The 12,204-nt window shown below is 43.8% G+C and overlaps 1 protein-coding gene across 4 annotated transcripts in view; it reads left to right on the top strand.

Moving 5' to 3' along the window:
- PDSS2 (decaprenyl diphosphate synthase subunit 2) overlaps positions 1-11,787 on the top strand; it is a 133,468-nt gene extending 121,681 nt beyond the window's left edge. For 3 of the 4 annotated variants that reach the window (XM_076333345.1, XM_076333346.1, XM_076333343.1), the window contains one exon: positions 1,247-2,561. In XM_076333345.1, coding sequence (XP_076189460.1) covers positions 1,247-1,405 — 159 coding nt within the window. In that variant the 3' untranslated portion in view covers positions 1,406-2,561. Of the gene's footprint in view, positions 1-1,246; positions 2,562-3,653 lie in introns of those variants that run through there. The other variant, XM_076333344.1, reaches the window with a different exon arrangement.
- The last annotated feature ends 417 nt before the right edge of the window (positions 11,788-12,204 follow it).

Genomic DNA, 12,204 nt, shown 5'->3' with positions numbered 1-12,204 from the left:
TTAGAGTTTTTTTACGTGATTTAAACTAGGTGGATACGGTTATACTGATGTATTTGTAAATGAATTGGAGGATTGGGCTGTGTATTGGAGGAAAACATAATTTATAAACCCCTGTACAAATAGTTACTCTTAAGTATCTGTGTTCAAGAAAAGCCCTTTTTTTTAAAAGCTGATACAGTGATGTAACCCACCTGTGAAAGCCAGGTGGGACACATTAAAAGATCATGAAATGCTGTTGTGCTTTTGGAATAATCAAATCCTGAAGACCCACCTGGCCTTGGTTGCCAGGCTCTGGCATGAGGCATCAGGCTGGAGTTGGTCTGGGGACAACTGTATTTTAGGGTGGAAAAATGTAACAGTGTTTCATGACAGTCTCATGATGCTGTTCAGGAAAAAATAATAATTAAAAAAAAAGCCCTTAATAAATGAAATTACTGTTTAGAGCTTCAACTAAATTGAGGTACTGGAAAAAACAACAAGTTTTGTTTGACATATTTGTTCGTATTCTTTCATAGCAATTTAACCTGTCATTTACCCAAGTTTTTTAGGTGCCAAATCTTGCCAGCAGCTTGCCATCAAATGTCTGTTATGCCATGAAAATATTTTCTTTCTCATATGGTGTATCTCTGAACCATTGTCAAATTCCCTAGCCTTACTGAGATTGAGTTTGCACGGATATAGCTCAGTACGATAAAGTTTAACGCATCCCATTTTACTGACAAAATTTGCTTTTGTCCACTGTAACAAATGTAATCATAGGGTGTATAAATAGAAACCTGTATTACAAAAGACAAGAGTTCAACATGTGTCATCCTGTGCCCGTTTCCAAAGACAGGGGATGGAATGGGTGTTCGTAAAATCCAGTTTTTGACTGCAGAAAATGAGGGCACGAGTGAGCGGCTGGTCTGCCAGTTCTGCACAAAAGCTCTCAGGCAGTGGCTTAGGTATGCAGTGCCCAGATATTTAAAACTTCTTTTGTGTGTGTGTGTGTGTAATTAAGTGTGCCCTTTGGAGAGCCAGCATCTTTCAGGTGATGAAGTAGTGGGTGATGTAGTTTAAATTACCTGCAGTTTTGCTGTAGTGGGGAGCCAGAACGGAGCAGCTGAGAGTATTTAAGAGCTTTGTCTGATGGCTTCGGTTCTTGCCTTTGCCTTGGGAAGGGGCAGTGGGAGCCCTGTGCTCTCCGAGATAATTGTGCACGCCAGCACTGCTGAAACCCACCCGTTGTGCCTGTGTTTTCCGACAGCTGCAGGAAGCGATCAAGGCCGGCAAAGGTGTGACTTCTGCCATTGAGCTCTGCCGCTGCCACGGAAACAGAGCGCTGGCGGCCCTGGAGCGCTTCCCTCCCTCCGAGGCCAGGGCCGCCTTGGCCAACATCGTCTACGCCATGACCAGGTTTCCCTGACCTGCCGCCCCGGGAGGAGCTGGTCTCCCTCCGCGGGCGGGAGCAACCCAGCGGGGACGCCGATGACGCCCCGCACCGCTGGGCAGCTCATCCCCCCGTCCTGTCCCGACGGAGGAACGCGCGCCAGCTGCCGCCGCCACCACCAGCAAAATTCGGGAGGGGGAAGAAAAAAAGGTCACAGCCGGCTTTCTCTTGTCGTGCCAGAAGTGCACTTGAGGCTGCACCGGTAGAAATAATTAATGAGTCCTGTTTCCGTGACCTCAGCAAATGGACAGGAAATAAGTCGGTATTGATTGGGCACCGGCGGGGACGGCGCCAGGGTGGAGGCCAGTGGTTTTCCTGCCTGAGGGAGGGATGGAGGGAGGGATGGAGGGGTGTGAAGATCCAGGTGTCAAAAGAAGCCTGCTCAAACCTGCCCAGAGAGAGCGAGCTGCCAAAGCCAGGAATTAACGTGCCCGCTTACGAAGGGGAAGGGCAGTTCGGGGGATTAATGGGGGAAAATCCTCTCTCTGTCTGCATGCAGTCATGTCTCCTCACACTGTTTTTATGTATTCAAATGTAAAATTACCCTGTGCCTAATGCTTTCCATATTTGAGAAACTTGCTGAGAAAATGTGTCAAGCATGGTAAGTAGGAGCTTTAAAATATTTAATCAAATATTAATTTGGCTCTGTTAAGGGAAGTGACTGCCTGGGTTTTATACTGAGCGTGTAAAATATGTTGCTCTGGGTCAAAGAATGAGGTTTTTCCAACTCTCCTGGGGGAGGGAATATCCCTCCCTCAGATGAAGCCGTTTGTTTCAACACAGTCTTACACAAAAGAATTTCCTAGGTTTGTGACACTTGCGTTCATTTAAGCCAAATAAATGTTGATTTGTAAGGCTAGACGTCAGCCTTTGGCAGAAAGGAAGAAGGAATGCTCTTCAGTCTTTCACCGGCTGAATAAAATGCAGAAAATACAGGAGAAGTTTTGAACCTCACTGTGTTGAATTTTAAAGTCCAGTTACAGACAGCATATAAGGTGTATCAGAAGCCTGTAATTTGAGACCGTCTCTGTTTTGTTCATAGGAGATGATTTTTGTGGTTTGCATGCATGCAATCTGAGAATGCCGTTGACAAGAAGGCTGAGTTTACATAAATGATCTAGGTTGAGACTCAGCTACCGTTCTTCCTTCTGTGGTGTAATTACAGCCCAATCTGGAGACAGCTAGCACAGCAAACAGATTTCATTACATCGCTCACTCAAACACTAAGTGGAGTTATTTCTGTTAAATTCTCTCCTCCCTCCTTCCCCCCTGCACTCCTTCCCCCTGTCACACAGCTTGTTTGTCATAGACCAGCGTGTTGCATTCCATGGAATGCAAAATATAAATAAAAACTCTGTCCTCTAAAAATATACCGAAAATACATCCTGCATAATGTACATAATATTCTGTGTAATATATGCCTATAATATACCATAATATTATATGTATAATAAGCACCCTTGAGCACCATCCAGAACTCGGGACTCGCTTTGTTCTGGAGAATGGCTTCAACACCAGACCGCTTCTTGCTTGCACTTTCTTTCTCATGCCTGCCCTGGCATTTCCTCTCTTCCCAAGACTCTGGCACTTCTGCCTCAGTTAGCGCTGTTGCTGCAGCAGGAGGGCTGGAGGCCGAAGAGGAGCACTGAGAAGTGTGGCCCAGGCAGTGGCAGTCACAGGCATCTGCCTTAGCTAACCACCGCACATTTTCACCTGTGAAGTTCCCTGAAGTTCTGCTAACGTAAAACATGTGCTTGAAAGAAATACCTAAATTCAACGAGAGTCCTATTTCAGCTTTTTTTTTGCTCTGGTTAGGAGCCATACATTGTCTTCTCTTTGTCTTACATCTACGCTTAAGGGGATCATAATGATTTAGGGCTGCAAGAAGCTTGGGTTTGCCGGAGATATTCTGAGCCATCTCACCTCAGTCACCTCAATTGTGTGAAAGCAATATCAAACATATTGCAAAACTGTGTAAGCCTGGTTTACTTTTTAATGAAAGTACAATTTTTTATTTGTACTTTTTATTGATAAAGGTAAATCAGCAAAAATTAATGACCTTTTTTGTATTTTATCACTAGAAAGTTCTGATTGCTCTTAAACCATTCTTTAACCTTAATTTAAAAAAAAAAAAATTGTCACTTACCAATATTATCAAGTAATCTTATATTTAAGATACTTGCCTGTAATTATCGAGAAATTTTTGTTCTCTTGTTTCCTCCAGGTAAACTACAAGCAAAGTATTATACCCCTCTGTCAAACTCCTGGTGAATTAATCACTGCTGTGTATTAATATACTCCCCACACCTTATACAGTTTCTGAGCAATGGTGGAACTTTAAGGCTGTCCTGGTTTTATTTTTATCTCCTTGATTCCTTTTCGCCACCCACCTCCATAAGGAGGTCAGGGGGAGGGAGGCCTGTGGTCTGGGGGGTGACTGAGGAAGGCATTCACACCATTTACTTCAGTCATCCAGCTACTCAACCAGACATACCAATCAGCTGCTCCTCTGAACTTATCCCAGTTATTGTGTTGCTGGACCATTGCATGGGTGCACAAAACACAGGACAACGTCCCAATTGCTTTTTAAACCAAACTAAATTCATCTCCTACAAAGAGCACATCTGCAGTGGCTAGAATGGCTGTTTCATAGGTCTGCGATGGATGGAAAGTCATTTAACTGCCAGCCGAGTATTTCCAGCTCCACGATTGTGATAACGCTGTCTAGGAAGGTTGTTTGGAAAATGAGGCACTTAGAAGAATAGAAATGTTGGCTGGAAGGGACTCCTGAAAGTCATCTAGTCAAATCTCCCATTTGAAGTGGACTGTTGCCGACATGAAGTCTGGTCTTGGAAACCACTGGGGATGGAGCTTCCACAGGTTCCCCATGCAACCTGTCCCAGTGCTGCTCCACCTTCCTTGTGAGGGAGTTTTCCTGATGTCCAGCATGAACATCCCTTCCTACAGCTGGTGGACATTGCCCATTATTTATCACCTGCCACTGCCAAGAATTGTTTGGCTCCGCTGCCTCGCTAATTCCCTATCCTGCAGCTGTGTGCTACAGTTCAATTGCCCGTTAGCCTCCTCTTACTGGCTGGAGCAGCCCCAGCTCTGTCAGCCTCTCCTGGTGGCCATGTGTGCTAGGCCCTGACTAACGGGGTTGCCCTCCAGTGACCGGCATGACTTTCATATCATCCCTGCTGGGCTGCGAGCCCAAGACGGGCCAGTTCAGGAGCAGCCTCACTGGGTATGGTAAGGAGGAGAACAAAAATTTGCCCTGATGTACTGGGTCTTGCTGTGATGGAGTTAATGTTCTTCATAGCATCCCATATGGTGCTGTGTTCTGGATTTGTGACCGAAACAGTTGCTAACACACTGAAGTTTTAGCTATTGCTCAACGGTGCTTGCATAGCACCAAGGCTTTCTCCGCTCCTCGCTCTAACGCCCAGCAAGTGGTTTGGGCAAGGTGCTGAGAGGGGGCACGACTGGGACAGCTGACCTGCACTGGCCACAGAGGTATTCCACACGATATAACGTCACACTCGGCAATAAAAACTGGGGATGGGGTGTGGGGGTGATCCGGGAGGTCCGTTGCTCAGGAACTGTCTGGGCATCAGTCAGCTGGTGGTGATTGCTTTTGCATCACTTGTTTTTCTTTGTTTTGTTTTGTTTTCATTTTTTTCCCTTTTACCTGTTAAACTGTCTTTAACTCAATCCACAAATTTTCTCTCTGTTGCCCTTCTGATTCTCTCCCCCATCCCGCTGCGGGGGGGCAGTGAGTGAGCAGCTGTGAGGTGCTTAGCTGCCATCCAGGGTATGTCCACCACAGTCCTTTTTGGCACCCAGTGTGGGACATGTGGGGTTCAAGATAATGAGAGATTTGACTGGAGTGTGGTAGAGGGAACTTACTGTACCTGTTTAGCTGTTGCTGGTCACAATGTTGACTTACTTGTTCTTGATGCAGGTTTATTTGTTCCCTTATCCCTTCCGTGTCATGCTCCCTCTCTTGCTGTACATCAAATTTGAGAGCTTGTTAAAGGCTGGGTTTGGCTTTTGCAGTTTGCTGTGCCGTGTAGCACTCAGTTGTGTTTTGCCTGGGAGAACTATGATGAAAGCACTGGCCCTGAGCCTAATCTGGTATTTGGGCCCTGCATTGCTGTCGTCCCAGTACTTCGGGAACCATCTCGTGGAGACAATTAACAATTACACCTTTTCCCTCTTTTCCTCTGAGAGTCAATTTGTGGAGGAAACAAAGAATGGCACCTTCCCCTTCATCTCCTGCAGGGTAGGTGCTTTCCACCTTGTTACAATGACTCTTCAGTATTTTGAACATCCTTAGGTAATGAGAATGCCACACTGGTGTGTCTCAAGAATCTGCTTCCAGCTTTTCCTAAGGTTAACCGACTATTTAGGAGTATCGCACAGGGATGTGCCCTGAGGCAGTGTGGTTGTGGGTGGCAAGGTGCGTGGAAGAATATGGACAGGTATCTAGAACAGTTTTCACCTCCGATGGTGTGGGACTTGACCCCCAAACAAGTGTGGGATCCTGATAAAGTGACAGAACAGTTGAGAAAAGGATGCCCTGGCTATGCTAACGGGACACAACTTCTCGCACCATGCTGGGCCTGGCCTATACCTACCGAGCACTGTTTGGCACCCTCGAGGGGGAGAGGGGGGTCTCTGGATCTGAAGACATACAAATGGGTACCGTGGCTAAGCCAGAGACGCAACTCTCAACTATATCAGTTGCCCCTGTAGTCAAGAAGAAACAGTGGAAGCGGAAGTCAACTCATTCAGTCCGGGAGGAAGAAGCTTCTCCTAAGAGGGAGCAGGAGGAGGAATCAGAGAGGCAGCCGGTTGCGCAGCAGAGCAGTCACGAGAACAGGAGGGGAAAGAGACAAATCATAAACGAGTCAGAAACCACCCAGATATGCCAGATATGCACAAAGATTATAGCTGTCAACCTGATGAGCTAATTATCAGCTGGTTGCTCTGATGCTGGGATACTGGGGCCAACGGTCAGGAATTAGAGGGCAAGGAAGCCCAGCAGCTAGGATCCTTCACGAGGGACTGGGGCATCAACAAAGGGATTGGAAAAGGGGCAACAAGGGGCAACTGCCTCTGGAGGTGGTTCCTGGTAAGCACAAAGGAAAGGTATTCCCTCAAGGAAGATCTTGTAAACTATTGAGGCAAGTGGACAACCACTGACAGTGGTATCCAATATCTGAGGGAATTCGCAGCGGTAGAGGTGGTCTACAGCAACCTGGACAGCAACCAGGCATCTGAAGACCTAGGTGAAGTCCAGCATGCGCGGTCCATGCGGCAGAAGTTTGTATGGAGCGCACCGTCGTCGTACGCCAGCACCCTGGTGCTAATGAGTTGGCCAGACATTGAGGCCCCAACTGAATCTCTCTTCCACCCCGACCCTACAGGCCTGTGTCTCGGCTGGGGAGAGACCATCCCAACAGTTCCAGCTATTCAAAGACAGTATGTCTTCCTCCTCGCCCATACCAGCCATCATCTCAGCTCTCAAGTGAGCTGTTCTCTGCTCGGGGGAAGGGTACCATGGGCACATTTGCATGCCACCCTGTGGTTCTGTCTGCTCGACCGCAAGGAGGACCTGAGGAAGTGGGATGGTGAACCCACCTTGAACCTAGAAGCTGGGGTATGTGAATTGCGAGGAAAAACAGCGGCCAAAAAGGGTCCATACAGGAAAACTACTGCTCCAGTTGCTGTTGAGCAATTCCCCAGACAGAGTAGAACGGCCGATTCTCCTGGCCCGAATAAGGGACTTCTGGTTAGCAGCTGCAAGAATCATACCTGATGAGTACTCCAACCAGGAATAGAGGGGCCCTGCCTCCGGCGAGGCGGAGGAAAGGGACAACCAGGTTTATTGGACTGCATGGATTTGATGGCCTGGCACACCTGATCAGCTGGCTGTGCTTCTCCTAATGTAACCCAGCATGTGTCTTGCCGTATTTGCAGTAGAGTGCACGCGTGGCCCATATTCGACTTACTGTCCAACTTGATAGAAGTTGCTAGAAGATTGAAAAGCTCTTTTTAGTTCAATGGAAGCATTAAGGAAGCGTTCTCCGGAGTGGCTGGGTAATGCTTCTTGCCCCAAGCGGTGTTAAAGATGCCAGACCAGCCTCCTCAGGGGTAAACCTGCTGGTGAGATCTCCCCATTGCTTTTTCTTCTGAGCAGACAGTGTTTGAATTTTCATAGATGCAAAAGGCTAACTCAAGCAACCGTGTCCTGCTGCAAATTTATCAAGGAAGTGGCTTCTGGGTCAGAATCACTAGCTGTCACTACTCTCATCAACGACTTCAATCTCACAGAAAAGTGAGGCATCAAACTTTTTTTCTATCCTTTGTAGTCTTCAAAATACTTCTACCTGCACAGCGTCTTATGAAAAATAAAGAGCTAAAGCTTTTCAGTCTCTCAAAGCAGTTCAAAGGAAAGAGTATTTCCAGTTCTGGAAGTCATCTGACGGTCTTTGCATTAAATTATCTTTTTTTTTTTTTTTCCTTTCAGAAACCAATCCCTAAAATGCATTAATTATTTACATAATTAGCATTCACGTGTTTGTCTCTTCGGGTAAGCCTGTTTTTCTAAAGCTAAGAGAAAGTAGCCATTAAGCTAAAATTCTGATAGCAAGTTGGCGAATGCCTTTAAAACCACCAAAAAGATAAAGCACAACGCTTGCCGTAAGTTGTGAAGGGGAGAAGAGAGTGACAAGACAAACTGGCAATCGATACACCAAAGCATCATGCAATCACCTTTGCCCACATCTTCAGGCATTTGTACTTGCGTTTGAGTCTACCCGCAGTTCCCGGTGTTGCTGCCAAATTCACAGCCACCGACATCAGCCGGAGGAATGCTCTGGCTCCCCCCTGTGTAGGAGATTCGGTCTCTGCAATGCTTGACGTTTACTTCAATTCCTTCCTATTTCCAAAATGATTTTGTCAGAGTACGTCTCTTGAGGACAGGGAGCCTTTTTCTCCAAAATAGAAACGGCAATAAGGCAACTTACTTACTAAACTGGAAAGCAGTATTGTACCGACTTCACCTGATGAACTTGCAAGTCAATCTGCAGTAGAAAAGAGGGATCGTATCACACGAGGATGTTGCTCTTGGCTAATAGTGACAGACAGGTGTCCCACTGATAACTATAACAATAGTTCTCAGATTTATCTGTTTTTCAAGAAACTTATTTGTAAAATTCCATTTGAGGTATAATTTGATATGATTGTATAGGAGAATTGCAATTTTGCAGCAATGTTATAAAAAAATCTTGCTTTAAAATTTTCTTCTTTACCCTATTCCACTTTGTCTTCCTCCCTTCACCCCTTCCCCCAAATACCAAAGTCTAAAAATGCTCTGCTTTGTTATTAGAACAATGGTCAACATTTTCAGTTTTAAAATTGTACACAAAAGTGAGTGTTTTACTTGCACCAAAAACAGTATCTTAAAATTAGACTTTTTTTATGCCTTCGGCGTTTACAGCAAATGACTTGCATCAACTGCAAGGTTCGAATTTTAGCAGTTATTAAATGTCAAATAAAAATGAAATGTTATGTAGAAGTAATTAGAAAAATCTAAAACAAGTACTGATAGATTAGATTACTCTTTTTTTCCCTCCAGAAAAACATAAACACTCATTTTAAAAAGCTTTACTCTCTGCAGATGAGCGTGATGCTTTCTATATGTGACCGGCTTCTCCGAAACAGAGCGTGATTAGGAAATGAAGTATTTTTCCCTCTTGGCTAGCTTTGATGAAAGCTCTCCAACTTGCACATTGTGTCTGAACATTTCTTCATTCATAGCATGTGCCCATCGAAAACTGTTTTCTGTTTGCAGCATTTCAGCTGTACTATTTATAAGCTAGTTGAACAATGCTAACTAGAGGCAGTAAAAGGTGTGTATTTCATATGCAAATCACCAGCAATAATTTTCTACAATTACACTTAGTTGCTTGCATCATTATTTTCAGCACCAACGTAAAAAAAATGGGTTTAGCGGGAGAACATTACAGAAAAAAAAGTCTGTATTAGTAAGACTTATTATTAATCAAACAATTTTGTTGCTTTTGTCAACCTATGGAGGTTAATATGTTAACATTTTATATCAGTGTACAAAAACTATGAATATCCCTACCTCTGCTCAGATGCTGTATATACCACAAGCTATAGATGGCTTTTAGATGTACATATGCTAAGATAAGATATCTCTGCAGGAAAATAAACAGGGTTTAAACATCTAGTATTTCTTAAAGATGACTGCTGCTGCTAAAAATGGTCACATAAGTATTTCTTATATCAACTTTTATGAAAAGTAATTGCCACATTCTATTGTAGCAATAACCACTAAGCACAGGTGGGTTTCTTCTGTCCTCCTTGTAAACCCTGGTCTCCACACCTATGTTTTTTATTAAAAAATCAGTCCAGATTAAATTTTCTAATTTCAAAGGCAAATTTCTTTTCTGTTAGATAAAATGCATTCACTTTTTAAATACGAGATTGTTCTCAAAGTCATTACCGTAGGGTATGACTGGGTTATACTAGATGGGTTGAAGAATCCCGTGGCCATGAATCAGAGATCCATGCTAATGCAAATTCAGAAGGGAAGGTTCCCATCCACCCAAAGAGCAAGGTTCGGGAGTAGCTTCCCAACAGTAGTGAGGGTAAAGACTGAAAAGGGAAAATCACTAGCCGCTTCCAAGACAGCGACTTGTTTGTGGAAGGGATTGTGTAACGTGATGGCCGTGATAGAAGCAGCTGGGACTCAAAAAACCTAGAAAGGCTGTTTTGGTTTCAGGTTCTGAAACAAAGAGTATTCCTTCCATAAGGATGTCTACAATCTGAATACTGCTACTTCCATTTAAAAAAAGGGAAGTGTTTACACAGAAAAAAAAAATATACCAAATCAGCCAGCTGAGTTCTCAAAGAACCCTAGTTTTCTACATTGCTAACCAAAATCTTTTTTTTTTTTTTAATATTGTTGCAAATATTTGAACTCACATATTTTAATGAGGTATGAGACTACACAACAGGACCAATGGGCAGGATATGGAACTGAGTGTTAAGCACACAGAGTGTGCTGTTTGCACTTGATTGGGAGATGTGGACGTCTTTGAGAGAAAGGACTTTTCAGGCTATATTTACCTCTTTTGGACGTAACACAGAATTTTGACAAGCAGACCTTTATGGGATAAATGTTTGATCATTCAGAGTTAGTTATGGTGTAGATAATACAATGACTGTGCATTAAGTGAGCATTACTTCTTTTTAAATGCAAAGCTGCGAGATAGCACACAATGCTGCAGTTCTTGGCTGAACTAACAGAGAGTAAAGAGAACTGCAATTTTGTTGCCAAGAGATTAAGAGAGGCTTATGTTTCCAAGAGTGAAATTGCTCAGATTTGTCAGTTTTTAAACAGTTACGGATGCGACTGATGTATAAGTAAACTGCTGCAGCACAGAAGGAGATTTCAGGTTGCTCACTGGGTTAGTTACTCTATTCTTGAAGCTCCTTTACATTTCCGTGCTACTCCATCTTCCACTGCAGCTTTGATCTGATTTATATTTTAAGCTTTTATATCAAATTCTCCTTCCTCTGGTGCTCAACTGTTACATATCTGCTGTCTTGCCAGTACACTCTGGTGCTACTTCAGGCTAGAAAAGGTGGTTTTTTATAATGAATGTTCATTTAATCAAAACTTTTTTTTCTGTGAGCTAAACTCGAGGATTTCCAACCCACATGCAGTTAGAGATGAACCAGCTTGTTTTTCAAATCCAGAGATGCCATGTGGATTCTCTATTTTGATATCCTTGATTCAGCAAGCAATACAGTTACAGTTACTTCTTGCCCATCTTCGTGAAGTCTAGCTAAATAGCAATTTTGAGAAGTTTCCAAGAGCAGCTATCGTTGTACCTAAGAGCAAGATGCAGTGTTGTTATAAAATTAAACAGAGTATCGTGTAACAATTTTGTTTCTGAGAAAAAAACCCTGCAATTATATTAACTGGCACCCTAAACCAGTATTTCCCAACCAGTGTAATATGTTGCTGGCAGAACCCTCCAACACTGCTTGCAGCCATAGGAAGTTTAAAATTATAAATGAAGTTCAGGTGTCTGCCACTGTTCTTTTCTGCCTGGGTTATAGCAGTGTATGGATAGTGCCCGCAGCATGTTACTTGTTCAGTATTGTTGCCTGTGGGCCAACAGAGGTTCTAAATATTACTGTGCGATGTGTCCATACATGTCCTTTCAGTCTGACTGGCAGTGAAAAGCATTAAGGTATGTGAAGTTGGTTATCATGTTGCCTTATTTGCCATTAAATATTTCAGTTTTTATAAACTTTGAATTGCAGACCATGTTTTACTGCAGATCAGATGAGTTATTTGGACTGATTATTTTAATGGTGCCTTTCAGATTCTCTGAAAGTCCTAAAAATCACTTTGGTTTTTAGTTTTAATCCAAGGCGGAAGATTTCAAAACCTGTGTGCTTTCTTTTTTTGGCAAACCTATTCAGCCTCCTTCAAGTTTATTTATATCAAATACACACCTAAATAATTTAAGATGAATTCCAAGCTGCCTAATTTAAGTACCTGCCCAATTTCGGTGAGTCAGTGCCTGACTCCTGACATCGCACACACAGCTAGCATAAGAAGTTCAGCTGGACACCCGCCGCGGGGGCAGGGGGCCAGCCTACCTGACATCCCTCTAGAGGGCAATCCAGCCCATTTGAACCCCAGCGAGCCCGTAGGAGCCCAC

Source organism: Aptenodytes patagonicus, chromosome 3 (genome assembly GCF_965638725.1).
Source record: "Aptenodytes patagonicus chromosome 3, bAptPat1.pri.cur, whole genome shotgun sequence".
Taxonomy (NCBI): domain Eukaryota; kingdom Metazoa; phylum Chordata; class Aves; order Sphenisciformes; family Spheniscidae; genus Aptenodytes; species Aptenodytes patagonicus.
This window is presented reverse-complemented; position numbering and strand designations above follow the sequence as displayed.